The sequence below is a fragment of the Gadus chalcogrammus genome, chromosome 9, assembly GCF_026213295.1.
Source record: "Gadus chalcogrammus isolate NIFS_2021 chromosome 9, NIFS_Gcha_1.0, whole genome shotgun sequence".
In the NCBI taxonomy this organism is placed as follows: domain Eukaryota; kingdom Metazoa; phylum Chordata; class Actinopteri; order Gadiformes; family Gadidae; genus Gadus; species Gadus chalcogrammus.
The window spans coordinates 24,702,981-24,730,802 of NC_079420.1; the positions used below are offsets into that span (position 1 = coordinate 24,702,981).

General features: G+C 47.7%; 1 protein-coding gene across 1 annotated transcript in view; it reads left to right on the forward strand.

The window, feature by feature from the left end:
* mrpl23 (mitochondrial ribosomal protein L23) overlaps positions 1 to 27,822 on the forward strand; it is a 94,234-nt gene that overhangs the window by 53,046 nt on the left and 13,366 nt on the right. The window contains exon 4 of the mRNA XM_056599069.1: positions 8,068 to 8,141. Coding sequence (XP_056455044.1) covers positions 8,068 to 8,141 — 74 coding nt within the window. The remainder of the gene's footprint in view (positions 1 to 8,067; positions 8,142 to 27,822) is intronic.

Consider the following 27,822-nt stretch of genomic DNA (forward strand, 5'->3'; position numbering starts at 1 on the left):
GTGGCGTTATTCAAGCGACGGAAATCACCACACGGACGCAAACCGCCATCAGCCTTGGTCAACATGTGCAGGGGGGAGGCCCACAGACTTTTGGAACGGCGTACGATGCCGAGGCGCTCCATGGTGGCGAACTCCTCCCTGGCGATCGCGAGCTTGGCAGAGTCGAGGCGGCGGGCCCGTGCATAGACCGGGGGGTCAACCGTGGTGATGTAGTGCTCCACACCATGCCTAGCCACAGCCGATGAAAACGTTGGCGTGGTGATGTCAGGAAACTCAGCCAGCAGGCGTTGATACAGGTCCCCGGTGGCAAACGTGTTCGCAAGACAAAGCCCCCCCACCCCCCCCAGCGTGCAGGGTAACGAAGCAAAGGAGAGGGCGGACAAGGTGTCAGTGACGAACAACAGCCTGCAGTCCCGACCAGCGCTGGCCCGGGCTTTTCCCGGGGCCCCAAAACTGCAAGGCTGTCGACACTGCTTGGCCTTGGCCCCGAACCTGGCGTGGTCGGCGGGCGGTCACAGCGGCTGCGGTGTCCGGGTCGTACCCCTGCGGGGGAAACGGGGCCGACGTGTGCTGGGGGGGCAACAGCGCATGAACAAACTGCTGCCTGTTGGCGAGGAAAATCCTGTTGGCCTCTACAGCCACCGCCCGGTAGTCCTTGGAGGCAAAGAGGGGTGAGCTGGCCAGTGCGGTGCGCACGGGTGCTGGAAGCTGCCGCAGGAAGATGTGGGCGAAAAGGAAGGAGGGATCCGCCGAGCCCAGCACAGCCAGCATCCTCTCCATCAACTCGGACGGCTTGCCGTCGCCCAGGCCGTTCAGGGAAAGCCGGCGGTCCGCCTTTTCCAGCTCCGAAAGTTCAAAAAGGTCCACGAGGAACGCCTTGAGTGCGTCGTACTTGCCGACAGCTGGAGGAGCCTCCAACCGCGCCATACACCTGGCCGTCGTCGAGGCATCTAAGGCTGCTACCACGTGGAAATACTTAGTCACGTCCTGTATTATTCCTCTCAGCTGGAACTGGGCTTCGATATGCTGGAACCACGGCCGTGGGTTGTTCTGCCAGAAGTCCGGTAACTTGACGGTGGCAGCATAGATAGCGCCGACGTTAGCCGCGTCGATAGCCGCACCGCCAGCGGCGGCCGGCGCCGCGGCGGGCGCGTTGTTATCACCGTCGATGTGAAACATTTTACAGCCGTATCCAACTCGCGTCGGGGGTCACCAATTGTGGAGATATGTAAATGATGAGACAAGAGACGGAGATGGGTCGAGTCAGCTTTACTCTCCACTTCAAACAAACGAGTCTAACTCGCACATGAGTTCAAATCTAAACTGCAGAGAATCGGAACTGTCGTGAAACACTACGGTAGTAAACCGGAACTGTTTACCTTAAAGATACAGTCCCTTGGTGAATGTCTCACACATCAATTGTGGGTCACCACAATATCATACATTGTATGTTTTTTTTTGTGTTATCCCAGTTATTTTTTTTAATTTTTTTATTATTTAATATTACTTTTAATAGTTCCGGGACGTTGGATCAATAACCTGGTGTTTTACACTTCAGTCTGCACTGTGAATTTGAAGTAATGTTCCGTTTTGAATAAAGATGCGGCAATTCCAAATGTTTCTTTTTTTTATCCGATTCATCGATTAATCGAAAAAATAATCGACCGTTAGTTGCAGCCCTAAATTGAGCCTTCTATCACTCATCACTGTGTGATCGCAGTAATTATGACAGCACTATTGGTCACGTACCTGATGTCCCCATGTCATGTGTTCTCCCGTCAGTGTACACTTCGCCGAGTGACTTGTAATCTAAAATACTCTCCCATCCCTACAGATTTGAAATGATGCATTCTGGCCAAATTGAATACAATATCCGAGGTGTCGTCAATGTGCAGTTGATGACTGTGGAGTATGTTTGGATGATGGCTGGTTTAAGCAGCCTCACTTGGCCCGAGTTATACTTATTGGACTCTGGGGCTGGTCGAGGCTGTACACCTGTTGTACACCTGTTGTTAAACCAGCCATCTCAACACGCAATCTGTGCTCTCTCCTGCATGACACCATGGATCACCGGCTTCATGTTGTCCTACTAGCGCTACAGTTAGACGGTTTCCAAAAACATCATCCTGTGTTCTGTGTCGGGGGCCAGTAATAGCCACCTAGGTAGAGTACGACAGCCACACGATGGCATGTAGCTGGAACATTGTTACAATGACTCAACAAACGCATGTCTGCTGTGACACACACTCAGACTTAAGATCCCCTTCAAGGAGATGGAGAAGCATTTTACCAAGAGAAAGAAGGAAAGCTTAGGGCCATTGCCTTTGCTTTGCGAGGGCTTTCCAAAGGTGAACACAACTATCCAACACACAAACTTGATACTTAGTATTAAAGTGATCATTATGTGTGAAATTTCATGAAATGTCACTCCAGACTGACAATTATCCCATGCTTATGTGTTGACATCTGGAACACTCAATGCAATAGGCGGCTGCTGGCTAGCTGCCCTTTCAATCTACTGCTCTGACATCAGGTATGACCTTTTACAGATATCAGGATGCAGACGGGCGTTCTCTTGCTCTTGAGGTGCCCTCAGGAGCCCTCGGAAGAAAAAAATGTTCAATAGGAAAAACCGAAGATGGAAGAGCTAACTCAGTGTGTGTTGGATTGAAACCATCAAGTACTCAGAAGACATCATCACTTCCTGTTCACCCAATGAGACTGGAGCCCTGCAAACCACCTTTCCAAGCAGTGTCCCTCTTGGTGGGCCCACCCGCCGTTCCTTTAAATTAACCTGATTTACACATGAGACGTACGCAAAGAACTAAAACGAAGATCCTGCCATAAAGCATGTTTACCATCTTATTGGGACAAAGACTAAGCCCCCATTCAAAGAGGCTAAAATGGAGCCATCAGACCTGAGAATATATTGAATCAGTTCAAACTCTGAGACCTTTTCAGGAGATATGTAGACGGAGGAAGAGAAGGCTTCCAGTTAGTTAGTCTTGCCTGTAAAGTACAGATCCAGAAACCTGGAAGGTATTAATGATGAAGTGGGACACCTGGGGTTTGAGCGATCACTTCACCTGGTCCATGCTAGATTCTATTGGACCAAGATGGCTCAACGTTAAATGCCATACATGTGAAAAATGCTCGTAAACCATGGGAGAGCTGCTCCATTGAGAACAGTTGGCACAAGTTACCTGATTGAGTTAGTCTGCATGGGCTACTTGTCTATTGAACCAGACGACAAGATACAAGAAACGGATGGTGATTACAGATCAAGTCACGAGTTGTCATTCGCGATCCAAATGAAGCATAAGAAGGAAAGAGCTTTGGCTTCAGCTCCAGGAGAACTTCACGCCATCAAAGATCTGTGTTCTCTTACAGGAGCTGTATACAACAGACAACATGCTGAGTCATGACGAGGAGGCAGAAGACTGCAGTAGCGGTGAGTGGAGCTTGTAGTGGAGAACAGGCCCGACGCAAATGTGATGGGCTCCCTGATCGAGACTGGATGGAGAGTTTAGAGAAGGCCTTGCAGCCTCCAACCAGACTTCCAGCAGCTGAGGATTTAGAAGCTGCCATTAGCGGTATCCACTGTGCCTGGGAACACTCACTTGAAGAAGACTTTCAGGAGCATGTACTGTGTCCACCATTTCCCTGTGGGTACAGGCCACAGGTACCCACACGGCACAGTACACGGCACAGACGTGAATGTGACGATGACAGATCTAACGTCACAGATCCTCCATTTCAACATGAAAGTTAAGGGTTCCATTCCTGCCTAAGGTCCTTTGCTGCATGTCCACTAGGGATGGGCAAAATGATTATTTTCCGGGAACTAGTTCTTTCAGTTCAGTTCACTATAACGATTCGTTTGTTTGATTCGTTCGTTTTGATTCGTTCGTTACGTCATTTGGTGTAACGAACCCCCCACCCCCGCGAGACGGCCGTGAGCATAATTTAAACGACTTCTAGGCTCTAACCCCCATGAAAATCGAGAAGATGTACTATATTATATAACCGAACATCCCACCAATATTTATACCACTTGCTTACTCTCTATATTTCATTCATGGTTTTACATTTATAATTTTATTTTACTTTTCATTTAATTCTTCATTATTCAGGCATTACAGAACTTTCATGGTCATAAATAAAAAATACGAACTGCAGTTTAATTTCTTTGTTTGTTCTTAAATTGACGTAGAATGGAGCAAAGACTCCTGGGATTGGGAAATGCGTTTATCCAATAGCAGATGGAGGGCAAGTCTATTTCCGAAAAAATTTAGGGGGATATATGAGTGGCCCCACGTCGAATGGTATGACCCAAGATACGTCAGACAGAGAAAGCGCGCATATTCAACGGTACCGCCTTGTCATTTGTTTACCCAGGTGCCATTGCAACACCATTGCTACCTCTCATTGGCTGAATCTGTGAGAACGTTGTAGACTCAATCAATATAAGTCGCGGGGATACGAAGCGCTGTTCGTTTGTATATATTTTATTTACGTGACCATATTTTTTGTTTATGTTAAAAAAAAAGAATCAAAGAACCAGTTCTTCTTGTTTTGAGGAACCAGTTCTTGTCGTTCACGTTCGGGATTCGTTAGTTGTGAACGAATCGGTCGCGACCGACTCATCCCTAATGTCCACCCCTCTCTCTCCAATACGTTCCTGTCCATCTCACTCTATCATAAACCTATAAGCCGAAACCAGACGGTCTAGCAGGCCACAGCAAACCCTGATACTGTAGATTTCACGGCAATGGGAGACCCTATGGGCCCTATTTTAATGGTCTGAAACGCAAGTGGGAAGCGCAAAGCGCAAGTAGCTTTGTGGGCGGTTCTACGGCGCTATCGCTATTTTACAGGCGGATAAATGACGCTTGCGCCGCGGCGCAAGTGTCAAAAGGGTTGGTCTGAAGCAGCCTTATTACCCGTAGGTGTGGTTTGGGCGTAACGTGCAACAAACCAATGAGAGTGCCAGCTCCCATCCCCTTTAAGAGCCATGAGCGCATTTGAATCGGACAAGTTGATATTTTGACAGCGCGTCTGCAGTCTCCGATGAGACAGATGCACATGAATTTCAAACTGCAAATGGCTTAGTTTATTGCCAAATAATATGGCCTAATTCACACATGGAATAAGGGGGTTTCTTCCACAACTTCAGAAATACTGAGTCCTCAAATAAATTTCGGCAAAGAAAACGTATGATAGGCTATAACATATGATATGCGGTAACTGTGGTTCTATTTAATGATATACGCAATACATTATAAACATTGTTTCTTATCAGTATTGTATGCTATCCTAATATGCATGTGTCCCCGCGGTAATAGACATTGCCATTGATTGTATTATGCGTTACGTGTTTAGTTTGCCCAAGTGAAGGAGTTCAAGTACCTCGGGGTCTTGTTCGCGAGTGAGGGAACTATGGAGCGTGACATTGGCCGGAGAATCGGAGCAGCGGGGGCGGTATTGCGTTCGCTTTACCGCACCGTTGTTACGAAAAGAGAGCTGAGCCGCAAGGCAAAGCTCTCGATCTTCGTTCCTATCCTCACCTATGGTCATGAGGGTTGGGTGATGACCGAAAGGACGAGATCGCGTGTACAAGCGGCCGAGATGAGTTTTCTCAGAAGGGTGGCTGGCGTCTCCCTTAGGGATAGGGTGAGAAGCTCAGCCATCCGTGAGGAAATCGGATTAGAGCCGCTGCTCCTTTACTTAGAAAGGAGTCAGCTGAGGTGGTTCGGGCATCTGGTAACGATGCCCACTGGGCGCCTTCCTTGGGAGGTGTTTCAGGCACGTCAAGTGGGGAGGAGACCTCGGGGAAGACCCAGGACTAGGTGGAGAGATTATATCTCCACACTGGCCTGGGAACGCCTCGGGATCCCCCCGTCAGAGCTGGTCAATGTGGCCCGGGAAAGGGAAGTCTGGGGCCCCCTGCTTGAGCTGCTCCCCCCGTGACCCGACCCCGGATAAGCGAACGAAGATGAGATGATGATGAGAGTGTTTCGTTTGCGTGTGTTTAAACAGAGCACACACGCGCGCCCACATTCATTCATTGTTTTTCACGATCAAATAGGCCTACTCATCAATCCTAAAAGTTATGGGCATGTAGGCCTACACGATGTCTGTGTCAAGAAAATATGTGTTTGCTGTACGGTGTAGATGCATTGATTTAAAAGTACAACTTATTACCGCTGCATCAGCTGTTCTTTCCCAAATAATTTACCAAGAATGTGCGGCTAGGTAGATGAGAGAAGCAAAGTGTATGCGCGAGGTGCACAAGCAATCCGTATGCATCGCATGCGCATGTATGCATGCGCCCTTAAAATAGCATCTGAACAACGCGCCACTGACTTTAAACCAGGTATTTCCTGGTCAGAAGCGCAATGGTATTCAGAGACGGCAAAATACCGTTTGCGCCAGAACACGCCTCCTCCTTCCGCCGAACCGCCCCTTGGGGCGCATGATCAATCCCTAATTTACCGGCGAGTGGCGCTGGTTGGAAAAGAACGCTCTGCGCCAGTTGTAAACTAGCAACGACACATGCGCCAGTGACTAAGTCACTTGCGCCGGATGCAAGATAGGGCCCTCTGTCTTGGTTGTTGCCGCCTCTGTGAGAGTCTGGAGAGACTACTCCATTACCCTGCCTCCTGGTAGATCACGTCGGGGGGAGTGTGGTGCGTGCCGTGCCGTGTGCAGGCACGCCAAAATTCAAAAAGTTAAGAGATGGCGATTAAAGCAAAGCACAGCGAAGAATTGAAATACTTTAAAGAAATAGGGGATCATAAGGTGAAATGTAAAATATGCCAAGCGGAATCGAGCTACCAGAGTACTACAAGTACTATGCAGCAACATATGCTCCTGAAACACAACGGTGAGTTCGGGAAAGCAGACCCGCAGCAACCAAGTGTGTCGGCTATTTTCACCGCCGCAAGACGCGTCCCGGCCGTGCAGAGAAGGTCACCACGCTGAGTATTTCCATAGTCCATTTGCTGCCGTTTAATTTGCAGCAGATTATTTGCAATGGTTAGGCTACTTGTTTTGTATTTGTTTTTTTTAAACCGTTACAGGCCTTGGTTCGACGTGATTTAAATTGTGAGACGCATATTTATTTTTGTAAGGAAAATGTGTTTTGAACGTTTGCAAAAATAAATAATGATTACTCTGATAACTCGGACTGTTTTGATGGAGAATAAGCATTACATGTTTGGTTGGTAATATTGCCGTTCATCATTAGGCATATTCCTGCTGCAGATGCGTTGCATTCTAAAAATAGATTTGATTAAACGAGTATTCGATTGATCCTCGAGGAATTCCGTCGATCACTCGAGTTTGGAATTTACTACTCGTGCCCATCCCTAGTCTCCACCCATTTGATTTACTTTATTTTCTTTGTGGACCAGGGTCCAGTGTTGTTTCCTTTTTGAATTTAACTTTTTATATGCATTGTTGATTGAACATTTCAATGTACATTTAATGTTTAAAACATATTTCAAAAGAAACATAAATTGAGTGTTCAGTGAATTGTATTCCTTATGAGAGAGCTTTCTTATCAACCATTCTCCGTACTTACCTAGTGTTCGCCTAGCCTGGCTCCGCCCGCCTAAGCTCAATTTAAATTTCCCTTCAGTACTAGGTCTGGGTCTGCGGTATGTTAGTGGGTTTTCTCCGTCTAGATTTTCTGCGTCCAATCAGCGAACAGAGGAAGTCGCCGAGATCAATGATGTTAAAGTCAGCTCTCGTTGACGGACATCTTCACGCACAGTGATTGGTTTGTTTACAGCCTGCACGCAACGTGATTCCCCACCAAACGTTAGCGATTGTATATGGCAGATCCAGAGTGGCACTGGGCAGATCCAATAGTTTTAAACTTCAACAGACACCCGCCTTCAAGTGAGTTAACGTTTGTCAATTGAGTTGGTCCAGACTCTCGGTACAAATTAAATGAAGTCCGAGAGTCTGGTAGGACCAGGCTAGTGTTCGCCTGCATCTTGCACTAAATGTTTTATCTTAACAGTGGGCTCCATTGAAATGATACTCTTCTGTTTCTCACAGGTTCCAACAAGAAGAGAAACCATCTGAACCAGAAGGTTAAACAGCCTGATTATAAAGTGGCCTATGTGCAGCTGGTAAGATCACACCACACGCACACTTTGTTTGGTAAGAAGACTTGTTTTCATCGTACAAAGCGTTCCACCCTCAAGGAGATATTTGTTGGAGATGACAGAAAAACTCAAATATTTTATGAACAACCTGCTTATAAAACTGTCGGATTACGAGTTCTGATGTGCTGAATAACCTGGTTCTTGCTGGCATGGTTACAAGCAAGGGGAATTATACGTTTTTAAAAACCAAGTAAATTGTTTTACCCATAGCCTAGTCTCGGAGATTATATCTTCATAACTCACATACCAAAACCTATTTTTTAATCACAATGGCCACTGGGCTTTTGGAGAGTGGTGAATCGTAAAAGATGGGATTCTGGCACTAACGGCTCGATATGCACAATAAACAGTTACTGTGACAGTGACAGCTAAACGAGCAATTTAGCAAACAAAGTTAATCATCCTCAGTGCAGAAAGAACCATGGAGAAAACAGCGTCTGGCTTGATTTAAAAAACATTCATTAATCTCTTATTTGGGTTGCACAATTTACAGCCAAAATAAATGTTGCACACTACAGGCATAGCATAACGTATGTGGTCTATACTGTGACTGTAAGCTATGACAACCAAACTTTCTTGCACACACTCTATTCCTCACAAACACACACAGGCATACACTTAGCACGTGCACGCACACTCACACACACTCTCTCTTGACGGAGCTGCAGCCTACCTGAACTCAATGTCAAAGGTCGCGGTTGGTTACATGCCAGACCTATTACATATATTAGGGTATGGTTATCTTGGCCAGCTCGCCCGGTTTTTGTGTATGTGTACGGGGCTCTGTGTGTGTGTGTTCCTGTTTAACGGTGCATAACATCGTTGGTGGCGTTTCCAACAGACACATTGGTCCCTCCCAATGGTTTCCTTCACACCTCGGTTCAGGTTGAACATCAGGTCAGCTGGCACCTCCTGCTGTGGGAACCAACCACGGGGTGACGTTTTCACACGCCAAACAAAACCACACAAGAGCACAAATATTTAAATGGCATGTCTTCTAAAGGAATGCTTTGAAGAAGATTAAGTGGCAAGTGCGGTCTTGATCTCGAGCCAGATGAGTGTGCAGCTTTGTGACACTTGTTTATGTCGTGCTGACTCAAAATACCTGCTGGTTCCTGCTGGGTTCACTCCTGGAGGCAACCGGGAGAACGTGCTTTAATGTGAAACTAGCTGTCAGGACGGATCCAGCGAATCAGAGTTCATCGCTGGGCGTAAGAACGTCGGTAGATCAACTACTGCTTTCAGCTATTAACTGAAACAAATCGATGTCATGTCATTAAAGTGCAATCGTCATAACCTCCCTTCACATAAATATTTGCGTTAATCATGGTTTTAAACCCCTGCCTGTGCTCACCCATTGCTTTGGTAGTCGGAATACCTCCCATCTCACTGGGATCTAGGGATGCACCGAAAATTCGGCCACCGAAAATGTTAGACTGAAAATGGCTCAAAACATAATTTTTAAAGATGTAAAAAGGCCGAAAGAAAATACCGAACATTTCTATTTTTGATGATGTGAGAAAAAATAAAAAAGGCAACCACTGTGGAATGAGCCGGGTGCGCATCATCAAAAGAGAGATTAAAAAAGAGCCGCACGTAAGTTTGTAAACAACTTCATGACAATACATAGCGATGAAAAAAGAGCAGAGCGCACCTGTTAACAAGAAACCAAGCAGAGAGAAAAAAATCTGCGCACACTTAATGCAGCAAACATGGCAGTGTGGAAGCATTTTAAAGTTTCAGGAAACAAAGCAAATAAGGCCGTTTGCAGACATTGTTCTGCTGAACTTTCTAGAGGGGGAACATCTGCGAAGACTTTCAACACATCCAGCTTGATCCATCACCTGAAATCAAAACACCCCGGACAGCATGCGTGCCCTGTACTACGAACCTCGATTAGTGGGTTAGCGAGGTATGTTGCGCTCAAAGCCTAGGTTAGCTGGGACACGAAAGTCTATCTCTTTTAGTCGCTATATCACCATGGAGACGTATGCTCTCAACCAAACCTGGTCGGGTGCAAGTTTTCAGCTAAGTCTATCGGGTTAGATCGGCGTGCGCAGCTTCTTAGCCCCTCCTTTGACAATGGCGTCACCATTAATGGGTGTTCCCGTGGACCTCTGAGCCCTTATCGTACAGGGGTCTCTCCGACAGAGGCTCTTTCGAGACCGATCCCTTGGCATTGCCTGAGAATATTCTTGATGAGAGATACAGGCTCTCATCAGAGGGTTTTTGCTATTTGATCGTCCTTGGTGGACCTTATGCAGACCATGCTTATAACGGGCTAACCGGAAGCATGTCCCTGCAAGGGGAGATGTCATCCAAGAGTTGATGTTCTCAGAGGAGGGATCTCCTCCTCCTTGTTGGACCTGTGATGAGGCTGGCGGTCTGAGCATGACTATGTGACTGGTTCTCCCGGCAGAGTCGCTCAAGGTAATGCATCCTGCCCCTCCCTGAAGACCGACCACAGGGAGAGACGACGCAGAACAACACACACACACACACACACACACACACACACACACACACACACACACACACACACACACACACACACACACACACACACACACACACACACACACACACACACACACACACACACGCCCAGTTGGTGCAGTTTCCCAGAGAGACGGCAGTGTTGTCATTCGTACTCTTCTCAGGGTGTCTCGCCACCGGTGAGCTGGGGGATGCTCGTCTGAGCGCTGGCCTGGGGACCGGTTGTTTACATCCAGGCTCCAAACTTGGCCTGGGCGGCCAACAGCTTTCCTTTCTCTATTCCATCTTCTTTGCTGAGAAATCTTCTCTTTTCTCTTATTGTACCTCACTCAATCAGTCATTATTTTTCCTCCATGTTTATGTGTGTGTGCACGACACACACACACACACACACACACACACACACACACACACACACACACACACACACACACACACACACACACACACACACACACACACACACACACACACACACACACACAGGCTGAACTCAAGGAGGGAAAAAAACACAGTGGTCGGTAAAAAATAAGATTGTTCCTAATTTACTCCATATGTTGGTGAGTGTTCTGTGGGCTCGAGCTCACAGCAAGCCCCTCAGACCCCAGCCCCCCAGACCCCAGCCCCCCTCTTCTCTCCATCAGCTAATATTGCGGCAGTAATATGTTGCCCCCCCCCCCCCCCACCACCACCACCACATCTATGTTCCTACTCCGGGTTTGTGGTTCAGGGTAGGCCTCTCTTTAGCAGGCTTCCATGACGGCCATTTTCCTATTGGCTAAGGGGAGACCTCGGTGCAGAGGAGAAGAGATAGTAGCTCTGTGTGTGTGTGGGAAAGAGTGAGTGTCAGTGGGAAAGAGTGCGTACACATGTGTGTGTGTGTGTGTGAGGGGGGCTTTGAGGGGTGAAGGCAGGGGAGGTGAGTAAGGGCATGGTGGAGTTATGCCAGAGCAGGGAGGCCCAGAGACAAATCGGGGGCGGTGGGTTTGGGGAAGGCGGGTGGATTGGGGTGAACAGGGGTACAGGATGGGGGGGGTGGAGGAAGAGGAGGAGGGAGCAATGGGGTGTGAGTAAGGGGGGCTGGGAGATGGTTTGAGTTGTTCGGTCTGCTTCCACTGCGCCGGTGCCATGATGGTTGTTGTTTTTTGTACTCTGTCATGGTGTCGTAACTGTCCTCTGAACACATGGTTCTAGCTCTACCTTCAGTATGAACACCGCTCTTTCTCTCTCTCTAGTTTTCTTCTGTAGGTTTGATTGTTGAAATGATCCGTTTGTTGTGTGGAGGTAGTAGATTTCCTACTACCTTCCAGTTTTCATTGCACCTTGGGTGGGAGTCAGTTGTTTATCAATTAATTATATGCACAGTGTTTCATAAGGTAAATAATGTAGTTTCATAACTGCTGTTCAATGCATTATAAACGTTAATCCCTTTTCTAAAAGGATGCATTCATGCAAGTTATAACACTCATTCCACTGTACTGAGTAGGACCTTATGATTAGAGGAGATCCCATCCCTATATATGATTATATATCATTTAGGTGGACATATGAATCAGGATTAGAGCACATATGTATTGAAAAGTAATTGGCTTCCTGATTAGTTACAACATTGTCCACATGACCAGATAACGATGCATTCAATCAGCTCTTCTAGCAATCCAGAAGAGAAGTAAAAAGAAATGAGATGTCAACTTTTATTGAAAGTCACTTACAAGTCAGGCTAGGAACGATGAGGCAAAGAGTCAAAGATTTGAGTTGCTGCAGATTGTTCCCATATAATTCAGAAATGCTGCACAGTACATCGTTGTTCTTTTGATTACATTAGTGAAACTGCAGACAGTTATAGATATCACACATCAACAAATACAGCTCAAAAAAGTTTGCGTAGTGTGGCCTGCTAGAGCTTTACTATCAGCATCACTTGAAGCACCAGCAGTGTGTTTCGGTCGTGTGTAGGACAGCTCTACAGCTTCTCCATAGCGCCAGGGTGGAGAGACTGCAAAGGGCCTCAGAGGCAGGCCTGTAGCTGCGTTTCCATCTAAAAGGTGATGCGAATCTTTAGAAAGTTCGCAAAAAAGTAATTCGAATTAGGTGCGTTTCCATCAAGTGGTTGGAGCGGAATAGGGTGATGACGTTACACGTTGATGTCGGCAGGGTTGCTATGGCCGGTCGTTATGCGGAAATCTGAAAGACTGTCAGTCCTGTGTGTTCAAAGTTCGCTACGTCACAGCTGATTCGCAAAATGTGTTTCCATGTCCCATTTTGCGAATTTACTCTGTTTCGCATTTCTCAAAAACCACCTCAAGCGAGCGGATAGACTTTTTTTATGCGAATTTTGGTGTTTCCATCACCGTTAACTGATTCGATACTTCAAAGTTCGCATTAAATTAGGGGGATGGAAACGCACCTAGTGTTGTACGCTGAGTAACAGACTGGAGGAACATAGATGGGCCAGCGGGGGTCCTCAGCAAAAAAAGACTGACCATTTATCTATTTATCTATTTATTTTTGTAAATAAAAAGTTAGCTGTTGACATTTTTGTGAGGACACTCCTAGACCAGTGACGGTACTTGTATCGCTGAAAGAGACACACACACACACGTCAATTGATATATATGTGCATGACGTATTATTGGTATCACACTTCATAATGCTCCACATTTAACGGCTGCCATGACTTGAGTCTGAAAGCTTGTCCTGCTCAGCAGAAAATAACTGATAAACATAGGGAATACCTTTGGGATATTGGCAAAACTCCACCAATCGCTTTTTCTCTCTCTTTCTCACCCAGGCCAGGTTCCTCCCTGGTGCACACACCCACATCCAGTTAGACACAGCTGTGTGGTCACGTGTGTGTGTGTGTGTGTGCGCGTGTGTGTGTGCGAGTGTTAGTTCCTAAAAAGAAGTAAATAAGGTGTCAAAATTCAGTCTTGGCAGCCTCTCGGCAACAGCAACCCAACAACCCAGGCGCTCCAATCACATCGCTCCTCCTCCCAGGACACAGTCTGCCTGGCGACCGACTGACAAAACAATATAGGGGTTGTATAGCCGTGGTGGAGAGTCACATAAGGATCATGGTTGTTGAGGTGAATCACCTCCTCCCCCATATGCACCTCCAGGGGGAGTGAGAGGGAGATATGACCGATGATAACAGATGAAAGTGAGTCCAGGATCTCACAAATATCAGCTGTGCCCTTCCTGTCGGGTAGACACTAGATGGCAACGTTTGGCTGTTCTGTTTTTTTTCCCTCTCTGTCTCTTTTCTTTCTTCTTCTCCTACATTAACTCTATCTCCTTTCTGTTATTGACTCCTTGTTGCTTAACAATGGACCCTGTGGTGGTGGGAGGGGGGGGGGGGGGGTTGTGTGTGTGTGTAAGAGAGAGAGAGAGCAAGAGTGGGAGAGGGGGGGGGGGGGGGATCTCACAAACGCCACAGGAGAGTGTGTGTGTGAGTCTGGGTGTGTGTGTGTGTGTGTGTGAGTTTGGCTAGCTGAGCAGCGAGGGGTACAGAACAGGGGGCTCTGGTGTCTTTATATCCCACACCTCTATGTCTGTGCCCAACACACACGCTCTGGCGGTGCTGGATCAGGGCTGGGGGCCTCCCAGGGGGGGACGGGGGGGGGATTTCCTGCTTATCGGGTTGGAATTTTATTATTTTCAGCTGTTTGGATCCTAATGGTTCCACCTCCTCTCCGTCTGCCGCAATTTCACCCTGTCACGCCAATAGCAGCCTGTCTGTCTGCCTCTTCCTCTCTTCCTCTCCTTGCACTGCCTCACCCTTACTTATCCTGCTAATTATCATGAACTCCCTCCACTTCTCGCTCCCTCTCTGACTCTGTCTCCGTCTCTCCCTCACCCCCACTCTCTCCCTTCTGCCTCCTCCTCGCTCCCCCTCCCCCTCCACCTTTCTCTCCTCCGTCTCAGGCGAGTAATGTATCGGTCAGCATTCTAGGAAGGAAGTACTGAGCTGATACACTAATTACTGTGTGTGTGTGTGTGTGTGTGTGTGTGTGTGTGTGTGTGTGTTTGTGACAAGGCTGATAGGCAAAGCTTGGGAATCTGGTGGTGATAAGCATCCCCAAAAGGATAGATCCAGTTCTAAAGTGTGTGTGTCTGTGTGTCATAAAATATGAATTATAAAGGAGAGACCAGGGTCCGAAGCATCCGGTTTGACTCTCGCACGCAAAGGTTGTTTCTTCAGTTTCTCCAGTAGAGGCCTTCAGGTTCTCCCAACTGCTTTCAGCTCTCCCTTTATCACTCTCAATATCTTTCCAACCCTATTTTTCTCAAACCCTCCCGCTCTTTCTCTCGGTCTGTCTTTCACTTTATCTGACTTTCTCTCCATCCCTCCCTTTATCTCTCTTCTCTCTCGTTCTCCTGTTGTCTCTCTTCCTCTCTTTCTCTCCATCCCTCCCTTTCTCTCTCGTTTTCCTGTTGTCTCTCTTCCTCTCTTTCTCTCCATCCCTCCCTTTCTCTCTTCTCTCGTTCTCCTGTTTTCTCTTTCTCTCCATCCCTCCCTTTCTCTCTGTCTCATTCTCCTGTTGTCTCTCTTTCTCTCTGTCTCTCCCTCCTGACCACGGTTTGTCCACCTCTTCTTCCTTCTGTCCCTTTTTGTCCGACTGTTGTTAGTATATCGTAGTGGTTTGATTATTTATGAACTCCGAACAGATTAAAGTAAATAAATGTCACTTTTCCTCCATTGCCGCTGGTTACTCGACTGTCCCCTTCATCTTGTCTCTCTCTGCAGTGTTGATCTGGTTTTCCCATTCATGTCTGACTGTGGTTTCTGTGTTCTGTTGTCTTCTGAAGCGGTGGTGTGTCATCGCTAAAGATAGTGGTGGTCAGACGCCCTGTTTAGGGGCTGTCTGGTGGTCAGATGGCCTGTTTAGGGGCCGGTTCTGGTGCTCAGAAGCCCTGTTTATGGGCCGTTTCTGGTGGTCAGACGCCCTGCTTAGGGGCAGGTTCTGGTGGTCAGACGCCCTGTTTAGGGGCCGGTTCTGGTGCTCAGACGCCCTGTTTAGGGGCCGGTTCTGGTGCTCAGACGCCCTGTTTAGTACCGGTTCTTATGCTCTGGACTGATGGTTCTGCAGGCAGAGGGTTAGCTTGCACCGGATACAAAAGAGTGCCGAAGGTGTGTGCCGGGGATTACGTTTGATGGTCGCTGCCTTCAGATGAAGTTGCAGACGTTGATGACATTACGGGCCAACAATGGGAAAAATGAAAAATAACCCAATGTAAAAATACAAGGGAGGAGATAAATAACAATAATCATTTGACGGCCCTCGAATGGTCTGCATCTCCATAAAGAAAGGTTGGCCAGGTCTTAAGAACAGATGGCCGTAATGCCTGGAAAACATAGAGGGTACTGTGTAAGCCACGGTTTGCCTTCTATTTGGACCTATTTGCATTCTGGGCACCACTGTATTCTGAATGTAGGAGGAATGCGTCTTCTCTTTCTCTTTCTGTAATCTGCCCGTCACCTGATGATGTCACAGCGTTCCCTCTGCCCTCTTTCCAACACAACCTCTTGTGTTTCCCCCAGGATCCCCCCTGTTGTTTAGATCACCATGGTAACGCACAGACATACACACACACGCACACATACGCACACGCGTAAAAACCCCTTTGATTACCGCTGACCTCTTGACGTCTTGACCTGTAATGACACGGCTGCATTTTTGATAGGCCAATCAGCATTTGGCGCCACACAGTTTCTCAGAAGGGCAGTCTGTGACCTGATAAAGCCCTCTGATAGGCCCCTGCTGATGCATTTCCTGTTTTGCTACGCATGTTTTTTTATGTTCCTCCACCAGCTGGTGGTGACACTCTTCAGAGAGTGTGTGTGTGTGTGTGTGTGTGTGTGTGTGTGTGTGTGTGTGTGTGTGTGTGTGTGTGTGTGTGTGTGTGTGTGTGTGTGTGTGTGTGAGAGTGAGAGAGTGCTTGGAGGGGCTGGAGTTTTTGAAAACCCAAGGCTACGTTCACTGCATTACGTTTACAACCTGACATACATGATGTCTGTGTTTGTGTTTAACGGTGGGTCAATGTCCATGGAATGACAATCATTCAACAAGGACCGTCAAATGTTTTATGTTGAAGACTATTTTGTGCCTGTAGGGAATGTGACCCTACAAAGTCTTTGGGTGGAGGTATGTCCTCGGTGATCCAGCCTCCAACAAATGAAGTAAAAAAACGAACATTGGATATGTCCTGAGAGGCAGCCTGACCTCTGGGTGGGACCTGTAGTATAACAAATCTTTAATTGTAATTAGGACAAAATATAACAGTGTACATATTTCAAACACAAGTTATTGGAATGGGGTTTACTGGTGTGTAAAAAGGCTTATACTTATAATAACTGATAAACTAATAATTCACAACACATTTCTATACATTTGTAGATGATTCATAAGTTATGTTAAAGGAACCCTATTGAACCACCAGGTGGGATGTTGATTAGCTAGCAATTAATAGCACGTCTAAATCTACGGCTAAGACATCCTTACTGTACCGACCGCAATTTATTGATTCACCTTCTTCTGACAAATGTACTTCGCTTTGTAGTCGCTTTGGATAAAAGAGTCTGCTAAATGCCCTCAATGTAAATGTAAATCTACCCTTTGGAAAAGTGGGAGTGTCCAGCCAGATGTATGACAGCCTACCACTGGATGGAATGCCACAGCATTTATTAATGTTCATCTCATCATTAACTATCTGCTTAGAAATAACTTATGACTGAACGTTAATATTAAGTTTGAATGAAAATGTATGAATTAAAATGAAGATGCAAAGAAATAAGTCAATAAAGTAGATGCATACAAAAAAAACGTAAAGTCCACATTATAGCGTGTATTTTTTGAGCCTGTGCGTCTGTTTTCATTGGGGCATAAAGCTCTTTATATTCCTTCCACATGATGAAGGAAGTATGTTTGTGTTGCAGTGAGAAGCTTCAGGCAACATTCCCGGGTACCCTGCATATCTGTATTTGGGGTGGGGGTCTGATCCTGTTGTTGTCGTGCGCTTTACCAGACAGAGGTGGGGGTGAGGGGTGGATGGTGTCGGGGTGCACACAGACAAAGGGGATAATGACAGCAGACAGCTGTGCGTGTGTGCTATGGGGTTCAACTCGGGGGACGCAAAGGGGGGTATGGTCGACCGTAAGGAGCTGGGATTTTGATTTATTTGGAATAAAGACATATCCAAGGGATAAAAGAAAAACATGACTAATGCCGCTTTTCCATCGCACATGTAGCTCGACTCGACTCGACACGACACGACTCGACAGGGCAGCAGCACGGGTCGTTTTCCACCGCAAATAGTACCTCCTGGACGTGGGCGGGGTCGGCTGCGCGAAAGGGCCGTGACGTATTTTTGTACGCGACGCAAACAACACCTACGGAACCCACACATGGAGAGAACCCACATAACAACAATGGAGGACATCGATAACATTACTATTATTAGCTGGCATGTTGAAGAAGTTGAAGAAGTGGAATATGTTGGCTGCGGCGCTGCTATGGCTGTTACCAGCATGGTTGCCATGTCGCTCTCGTGACTTCGTCACACTCTCTGGCCAATCAGTGGCCGGCCGTCTGCCAACGTCACCTTTTAGCATCGGCTCAGCCGCTTGGAACCTAGAGCGAGGCAGTACTAAAAAAAGCAGCCACTTCAGGTACCAGATACCATGTTTTCGCGGTGGAAACGCAAAAAATGCGAGCTGAGTCGAGTCGAGTCGAGCTGGTACCATGCAGTGGAAAAGCGGCATAAGTGCAAGCACTTATTTCCATCATGGTCCCTGATGGGAATGGGTGCCATTGTGACAGTAGCTTCATTTATGGGTTGAGTGTTTCGATGGGTCTCTGCAGTGACCTGGTGTAGTGTGTGGTGACCTGGTGTAGTCGTCTCTGCAGTGACCTGGTGTAGTGGTCTCTGCAGTGACCTGGTGTAGTGTCTGGTGACCTGGTCTAGTGGTCTCTGCAGTGACCTGGTGTAGGGGTCTCTGCAGTGACCTGGTGTAGTGTGTGGTGACCTGGTGTAGGGGTCTCTGCAGTGACCTTGTTTAGTGTTTGGTTACCTGGTGGAGGGGTCTCTGCAGTGACCTGGTTTAGTGTGTGGTGATGGGATGTTCTGGCCGGGTGGATGGACTCTGTGCTGGTTGTTGTTGTCTGTTGTGGGCCTCCAACAGATGGAAGTAGGCTACAGGACTTTTATGGGGGTTGTGGGCCGGGGGGTTGGCCAGAGGTCTGGGTGATACTTGGATCAGGCTGATCTCTCCCTCAAAGATCTCACTGTCACCAGAGTTCACCATCTCCAGTAACACTCGCCACAGACATGCCCGGACATGCAATCACATACACTCACACACGCTCAATAGATATACACACGGGTGCGCGCACAAGTGTTGGTGTGTGTGTGTTTGCATTACTGGGGGCCTTTCCATTTAATCTGTTGCTCTCTATGTCTCTTTCTGTCTCTGTCTCTTATTCTCTCGTTCTCACTCTCTCTTGTACTCTGTGTCTCTGTTTCTCTCTCTCTGGCTCTTCGTCTCTGTGACTTCCTTTCTCTCTCTCTCTCTATGTCTAGCCCTCTGTCTCTCTGAAAGGGAAGGCTTTCAGAGAGACAGAGGGCTAGACATAGAGAGAGAGAGAGCTCTTGTGTTGGCTAATGTTTGTATGTTTCTAATTATCAGTGTTTCACGTAGCTTCACGTTCAAAGCTACGTGATCAGACCGGTTTCTGTGAGAAGGGAACCGAGGGCAGGTCAGGGAAGTCTTTCTGGTCTCTTCCTCTGGGTTGTGTGTATGTCAGAGCGAGGGAGCCAGGCTGAGAGAGTTTGTGTGTGTGTGTGTGTGTGTGTGTGTGAAGCCCACCCAGATGCCTGGAAGTAGGAGCTGTTTACAGTCACCAATCTGAATCTCCCTACAGCTCCTCCTCTTCCTCCTCACTCCTCCCCCTCCCCGTTCCCCAGCCCCCTTTCTGCTTGTGTGAACAACCTCAACAGGCCGGAGAAATCAGGTCGCTATGGCAACGGGCCCATGCTGTGAGCTGGGTTTCCTCCTCTGCCATAAGAAGAGCGTGCTCGGCGTACCCCCGCAGCGTCCGGGTCCCGGTCGCCAGCGCCCTATAGGACGGCTGGGAGGGCTGAGTGGGACAGGTCCCGCTCGTCAGCGCCCTATAGGACGGCTGGGAGGGCTGAGTGGGACAGGTCCCGGTCGTCAGCGCCCTATAGGACGGCTGGGAGGGCTGAGTGGGACAGGTCCCGGTCGTCAGCGCCCTAAATGGCGGCTGGGAGGGCTGAGTGGGATAGGTCCCGGGCGGCTGGGAGGGCTGAGTGGGACAGGTCCCGGTCGTCAGCGCCCTAAAGGACGGCTGGGAGGGCTGAGTGGGACAGGTCCCGGTCGTCAGCGCCCTAAAGGGTGGCTGGTAGGGCTGAGTGGGACAGGTCCCGGTCGTCAGCGCCCTAAATGGCGGCTGGGAGGGCTGAGTGGGATAGGTCCCGGGCGGCTGGGAGGGCTGAGTCGGACAGATCCCGGTCGTCAGCGCCCTAAAGGGCGGCTGGGAGGGCTGAGTGGGACAGGGCTTCCCTCCAGAGAAGAACACACTCGTCTGGCAACCAGACGGTTGCATGTTGAAGACCCTCCTTCTGGCTCGCTTTACTCAACGTGCCCCCGAGCAAGGGCCCCCGTCCTGAACGCTCACCACAGCTGTGAGAAACGTGCTGTATAATGGCCATGTGTGTGTCCGCTGATGGCTCTCTTCATGTGGCGCGCGGCCCCTGGGAAGAGGGATGCGTTGGGATCACCCCAGGAGGGAGCTCTGATTGCAGGAGAAAGACTCTTGACATTCATTCAATGGCTGAATGACTCAGAGTGTTTACCATTCCAATGGCCGCTCTGCCCTCTCTCCAGTTGTGTTTGGTGATCGGTTGTCCAGCCATCTTTTTTTTTATTGTATGCCTTAATATTTTTATTTTTTCTAATAATGATGAAATATTATTAGTTCACTAGATTTATGAACCAATAAGTTTGTTCTGATCCACTGCCACGCTGGTCATTCCTGCCCCTGCATCACTGGTTCAGATTTCCTCTGGTCCTCCCCAAGTTCAGTGTGTGTCTGTGGGACTGAATGAGCCTTGCTGTGAAAAACACCACAGCTCTGTTAATGACCAGAGTTCTGGAGATGCCCGGCGGGGAAGTGCTGTTCACTGTTATCCCTGTAACCTCACGAGCTGTGGTCTCGCTCTCTCGATCTCGCTCTCTCTCTCACTCATATACAGTCCTTCCTGTTGTCTTTGCACTCTGTTGATCTCTCGCCATCCGCCATCTTTGCGTCTGTCTATTTATCTTGTATATCTCTCTCGTTAAGGCCAACATAGTATCACATCCCCCATGGGGTTTCTAACCACATCATCAACACCTCTCAGTAGGCAGGCCACAACAGATCCCTGAAAGCCCTCTTGCTCCTTCTCTCTCCTCAGCCAGTGTTGATGCTGTGCAGGCGGTGTGATGAGAACCTTGAGTGTCCTGGCCCATCTTATCCTGGTCCACATGCGTTCTCATCCCCTAAGATGTGCGCTATGCTGGAGAGAGAGTGGGCGGGAACGCTTTGGAGAGAGCGATGTCAATATCGGATGCATGTTTTGGATATTGGAATTGCATCAAATTCTTCTGCTACAAAAACCTTTTTGTCATTGTAGTCCTTGTTCTTGTCTTCTTCTTCTTCTTCCCTGGGGACTGTTAAAGATCCCATGCCATGCTATTTATGGATGCTTTAATATAGGTATTAGTGGGCCACAAACACAGTATTCAAAGACGTCCCCGAAATTCAGCCGTGGTGCAGAGTTACAGCCCACTCCGAACCTGTCGCACATAGAGCTTCCCCAAACGCGCTGTTTCGGTGGGCGTGTCAAGGCAGGTCAAGGAGGGGGCGTGGGGGTGTGGCCCTGAGCAGCTTGTAGCCACAGTACAATGCGCTCTGGTTACGGTGGGCGTGTCAAGGAGGGGGGTGGGGGTGTGGCCCTGAGCAGCTTGTAGCCACAGTACCATGCGCTCTGTTTACGGTGGATGTATCGCAATGTCTCGTAGAAACCCATATTATACATAGATATCTATATAATATAATATATAATGTATATTATCACCTGGCCCTGAGCAGCCCACGGTACCATGCGCTCTGTTTACGGTGGATGTATCGCAATGGCTCTTAGAAACCCATATTATACATAGATATCTATATCATATAATCTATAATATATATTATCACCTGGCCCTGAGCAGCTTGTAGCCACGGTACCATGCGCTCTGTTTACGGTGGATGTATCGCAATGGCTCTTAGAAACCCATTTTATACATAGATATCTATATCACTAATATATATTATCACGGCCAAAGCTGTGTGCAGCCTCCAGACGATAGGCATTATGAATCTCAAACGATCCGACGTCTTCTTCAGATTGATGTGGAAGTGGAAGAACCAGAGACGTCGGAGAAACACGACCGAAGTCCTTTGCGATTCATTATATCGTCTGGAGGTGCACCACAGCTTTTGGCCGTGATCATATGAATTATTTGATATAGATATCTATGTATTATATGATCTTATTTAGATGTAGCGCCCCAGGACTGTAACGCAAGTGTTGCTACAACTTCCTTGTTATTTGGATAACCGTTCTGCTGTTGGGTGTGATGGCGGCATACGTCGGACTCTCGTCTCTGGTATTTCTACAACGAGACATCGTAGTGGGGTATCTAAGCCATGGTTGAGAATGAATTGGGGGAAAGTAACTTTGGCTTTGACTCCCTGAAGTACATGAACCACGACCCAATGGAGGAGAAGGGGACTTGTTGGCCGCGAATGTATCCCGCTTCGAGCCCTGCTTCACGCCCGCCTCGCAGCGGTCAGCGCTAATCACCGCCTCCTGAAGGCGGTGGTCCATCGGCAGCGAGAGGCTCCGGCGGGAGACGACTCGCGAGTCAACAATCCCCTTTCTCCTCCATGTTGTGGTTCATGCCTACTTCCGGGAGTCAAAGCCAAAGTTCCTTTCCCCCAATTCATTCTCAACCATGGCTGAGATAACCCCCACTACGAGTTCGTTGTAGAAATACCAGGAGACGAGAGTCCGACGTGTTATAAGCCATCACACCACAGCAGAACGGTTATCCAAATAACAAGGAAGTGTGCAACACTTGCGTTACAGTCCTGGAGCTCTATATATAAATAATATCATATAAATACATAGATATCTATATCAAATAATACATATTATCACGGCCAAAAGCTTGTTGCACGTCCAGACGATATAATGAATCCAAAGGACTTTGTCGGGTTCTCCGACGTCTCTGGTTCGTCCACTCTCACATCAATCTGTAGTAGATCAGAACCGCGCGCTTGCCTGCTGCCTGCTGCCGGCGCAAGGCACCACAGCCCAGCTGCCGCTGCCGGGCGGTGGTGCTTCGCGGGTGGTGGTGCCTCGCGGCAACCTGGCGGCAGGCCAGCATGTCGCAGTTCATGTACTTCGATGTTGTTCTGCCATTGCATTCAAAATTCTGTAACTAGCCTGTTACTACGAACCAAGCAACTACCATACACGTATTAGCATTTAGCCTAGCTTAACACGACTCTTCAGAATCTTGTGGGTGGTTACGAACCAACCAACGTGGGCAGGGCATGAATAATGGTTTTGACAACGCTACGTCCACAGTGTCCACCTTATCCAGATTGGCTCATTTCTTCTGCCTTTTTCCCTTTCATTTGCCTATTGCATTCAGAGGACAAACCTTACCACCCAGCTCACCAACTTATTAGACCTATGTTATTTAACAAACAACAGGAAAAATGTGATTTTAATGGCATGGGCTCTTTAACTGCCAAACACGGCTCACATGAAGAATGAGATCAGAAATTATTTTTGGGGTGTAGGAGGGACCAGAGCTGAACGATCCCAGCAGATCCGGCGCAGCCCCCTGCTCAGCGGCCTGTCTCAGCCCTGCCGTCTGTCTGTATGTGCAGACAGACCAGGCTTTTATTATTTATTTAGTCAAAGAGAAAAGCCGGAAATCGAAACGTGCTGCAGGTAAACAATTCCCGCATGGGCTCTGACGTCATGAGACGCCGTAATCCTTAAAGGGACAGCCGATCCCTGAACCACCCCCCAAAACAGTAAATGACATGCAGTAAACGACAGCACAATTGAAAGAACAACAATAACAAAATACTGTAGGTGAATTATGTTACACTCACTACATCTGATTCATTACCACTCTCTTTCATCCCACACCACAAACATGACATAACAAATGTTGTGGAACAGAAACAACAACCAGAGCTATTTATAATTAAGCAATAGATCACGACAGGCTCTGGTATGTGCTCATTATACCACTGTTAAGGGGTATCCTCTCTCTCTCTCTCTCTCTCTCTCTCTCTCTCTCTCTCTCTCTCTCTCTCTCCTCTCTCCTCTCCTCTCTCTCTCTCTCTCTCTCTCTCTCTCTCTCTCTTCCCCCCCCCCCCCCCCCCCCCCAGCCAGGTTAGTGTTTAATTGGTAACTGTTCCTACAATGCTTTTGTGAAAGCTGAAGTTAAATTCCATGTTTTAGTGTTAAATTTGTTTGATGGGCCTATGTTTGTTTAATGAACAATACAGAATGAAGCAACTTGTGAGAAATGTTTGAGAGTGCATCTTTCTCACACATACACACGTTAGGTCTTTTTCACTGATCCAAGCACTGCAATACAAAAATGTAAAGTAACTTGTAATTTGAGTAACTTTAAAACAAAGTACTTTTTTTACTCTTACTCAAGTAGGTTTTTACAATTGGAATATTTACTTTTACTCAAGTTACATTTGAAGGAAGTAATTGTACTTTTACTTGAGTATAGATTTTCAGTACTCTACCCACCTCTGGCTCTCGGAGGCTTCCTCCCCTAGGGCCCCTCAGTCGGCCCCACGGTGACTCTCAGGGTCATGAGGGGATTCCATCGGTATCGCATTCTATTCGATTTCAGACATCAGACTTCAGTACATTGTGGGCCGATATCAGGACCTGCTTTAGTCCGATGTGCGCTCAGAACGCGGTGTGGCAAATTATAGTATGAAAGTGTTTATGAGTTTATGCCATTATATATTTGAAAAAGTTCCATCGACTGATTGCAAGGCCGTGAACACACCAAGGCGAACTCAGGACGAAATGGAACGTTGAATTGTTCCCCAAACATAGAATAGAAAGTATGCATTGTTATTCACACACACACACACACACACACACTATCACACAACCCCACACACACACACACACACACACACACACACACACACACACACACACACACACACTCTGATCTTATCTTATCTTCTTTAGCTTGTGTGTGATAAAGACTAAAGCCTCTTCTAATCCTTCCCTTGCTGAACGTCTTTTCTCCAGCTCTGTCTCTCTTCCTTTTAAATCCTCTTCATTGTCTGAATAGAAATCACCTTTTAAACTCATCCCACATTTACAACACACCAATAACGTGCTCATCAGATTATCTGGGGTGATTCTTCATGGTACACTGTAGGGTGGTCCCATATAAGAAATTGAATATCGCAATATTTGAAAAGCTGTAAATCTGTTTGACTATACACAGCTCCTACGTTCGAAATGAACATAAAGAGAGCATAATTACCCTGGTCACTATTTAAGGTATTGCAGCATAACATTGCATACTGGTAAATTTGTCAATTACCAATATAAACTTTTGATATTGTGATAACCATTCAGCAAATTTCAATGTCTGCAGCCTCTGTGTTGGTCTCTGTATGCTGTCTCATGTCTGCTGTATCTATGTATCTTTGTCTGTCTCTGTGAATGTGTATGTCTGCGGTCCACTATGTCTTCCTCTATCTGTTGTCTCTGTGTCTGCCTCTGTCTTTCTCTTTCTACTGTGTGCCTCTGTCTCCTGTCTCTGTCTGGCTTTCTGTCTGTCTCTCTGCTGTCTCTCTGTTTGCTGGGTGTCTGCCTCTCTCTGCTGTTTCTGTCTCTAGGTCCGTCTCGCTGTCTGTCTCTGTGTCTGTCTTTCAGCTATCTCTGGATCCCTCTCTCAGTCTCAGTCTGCTGTCTACCTCTCTGCCCCGCCTGGGTCTGGGCCCGTTTCATCCAGTCTGTCCCGTGATGGGTAGTGCTCAACCAGAGACCGGATGAATCGCTCTTTTGTGTCCTCAAGCCGTAATGTTTTATTCACCCCCCGCAAACCCCACCTCCACCTCGACTCTTGTTCCCCTAAACCACCTTCCTGTCATCTTCAAAAACATTCTCACACAGCAAACAAAAGCGCTGTGATTTTCATATCTGATACTCGGAACTTCACTTATGAATACAGCAACAACAACAGGAAGAGACCGCCGACCCAACACCCACCTCTGGCCTGTCTCCACTGGATCGGTTTCACATGCATTCCAGGTTGCTGGACACACATAATTTAGAACGGCATTCTTCTGCTCTTCAATAACGATAGAACTCAAAAACACGCACGCACGCAAGCACGCACACACGCACACGCACACGCACACACGCCCCAACCACCACCACACACACGCGCCCCAACCACCACCATACACACTCTCAGCTTACTTCCATCAACATGCATACACATGATGGAAGTAAGAAATGTTGGTTCTCAGTCAATGAAAACATTTGTTCCCCCAACCCCATCTCCCTCTGTCCTGGGCCGTGGAGGGAAACTGGCCTTGGGGTGTCATGGTGTGCCAACGTGCGTAAGCATCATGCCTTCACACCCCTGCTCCGGTGTTCCTGGATGGCAGTGCGCTTCATTAAGAGCACACAGAAGATGCTGACCGGCCCATGGAAAATCCCCCGTCCTTTCACTGTGGAAAACCCACAGCTTTGACGGACAAGAGGCTTCAGCCCAGGCAGGAACATAATGTGGACTGTGTCCCCCCAGAGACCGTCTAGGTCTGTCGATCTGTGCTCCTCAGAAATACACTCACCCCCTTCTTCTCTTTCTCCTCATGCTTTCTCTACAGCCATGCAGGGAACGCACACAACACATGCAGGGATAAGAATAAGAATCAATATAACGGTAGCCTGGGGAGAAGGGGAGGGAGACTACAGATGGAGGGAGGGAGCTAAGAGATGGAGCGGGGGAGGAAAAAGGTGGAGGGAGGGGGGGGGGGGGAGGGAGACCAGAGATGGAAGGAGAGAGGACAGAGGTGGAGGGAGGGAGGACTGAGGTCGAGGGATGGAGCAGCATGTGGAGGGATGGATGAAGCACACCTGCAAACTTGTCGCTTTTCGGCGACGATCGCCGTTTTCTTGGTCAATTGGGTCATTCACCTGAAGCGAGTAGAACCAAAGTTTTTTTTAGTGGGGGTGCGGGGAAGGCTGTCCTTCAAATTAAACATTATTGGATAATAATTGTTAGAACAATAATTTTTATAATTGACATTTCTCTGGGCCATTCGGAATCTCAGCACTTGCTCTAGAATTTTGAAGCACACAGCGCCAACTGTGCTCGCCTTTGGATGAGACGCGTGGCTACCACGCGAGTCTGATGGAAACTCTTAATGTCAATTTGAAGTAGGGGTGTAGGCCTACGGTATAAACGGTATAGAAAGTACACCAGTGTGAATTTGCGCTACGGTATGTTTTTTGATTCTTTGTTACCGTGAGACCGGTGTGGACAGTGTTGTGTGTAACGCATAACAAAGTAAGTAACGCGTTAATACAGTAAACTAACTACTTTTTCTTGTATAAAGTAAAGTTATGCGCAACTACTGAAAATATGGTAACGAAACATAGTTCCTTTTTCAATTCGGCGCCACGTTACTTTTCCCAGGGACAGATTTGACAGCGATACTGCCTTCTCAGGCAGTATGCTATTGTGCAAGCAGGCAGGTGCACAGCAAGCGCTCCTGCGTGCTTGCGTAACACCGTACGAGACAGACACTGGTAAAGTGAAGCTGTCTTTACAATCAGACATTGCTTCCGCAGGCATTTTGAAAGCCAGCCCTTACGACAAAATGCCAGCAGTGGCACAAGATAACAAACGCTGTCATGTATACCTGTGTAAGGACATGGTTCCCTTTCAAAATGTCGATAGAAAGGGCTTTAAAGAGATGGTCAAAACACTCGATCCCAGGTACGCGTTACCTGCCCGCAC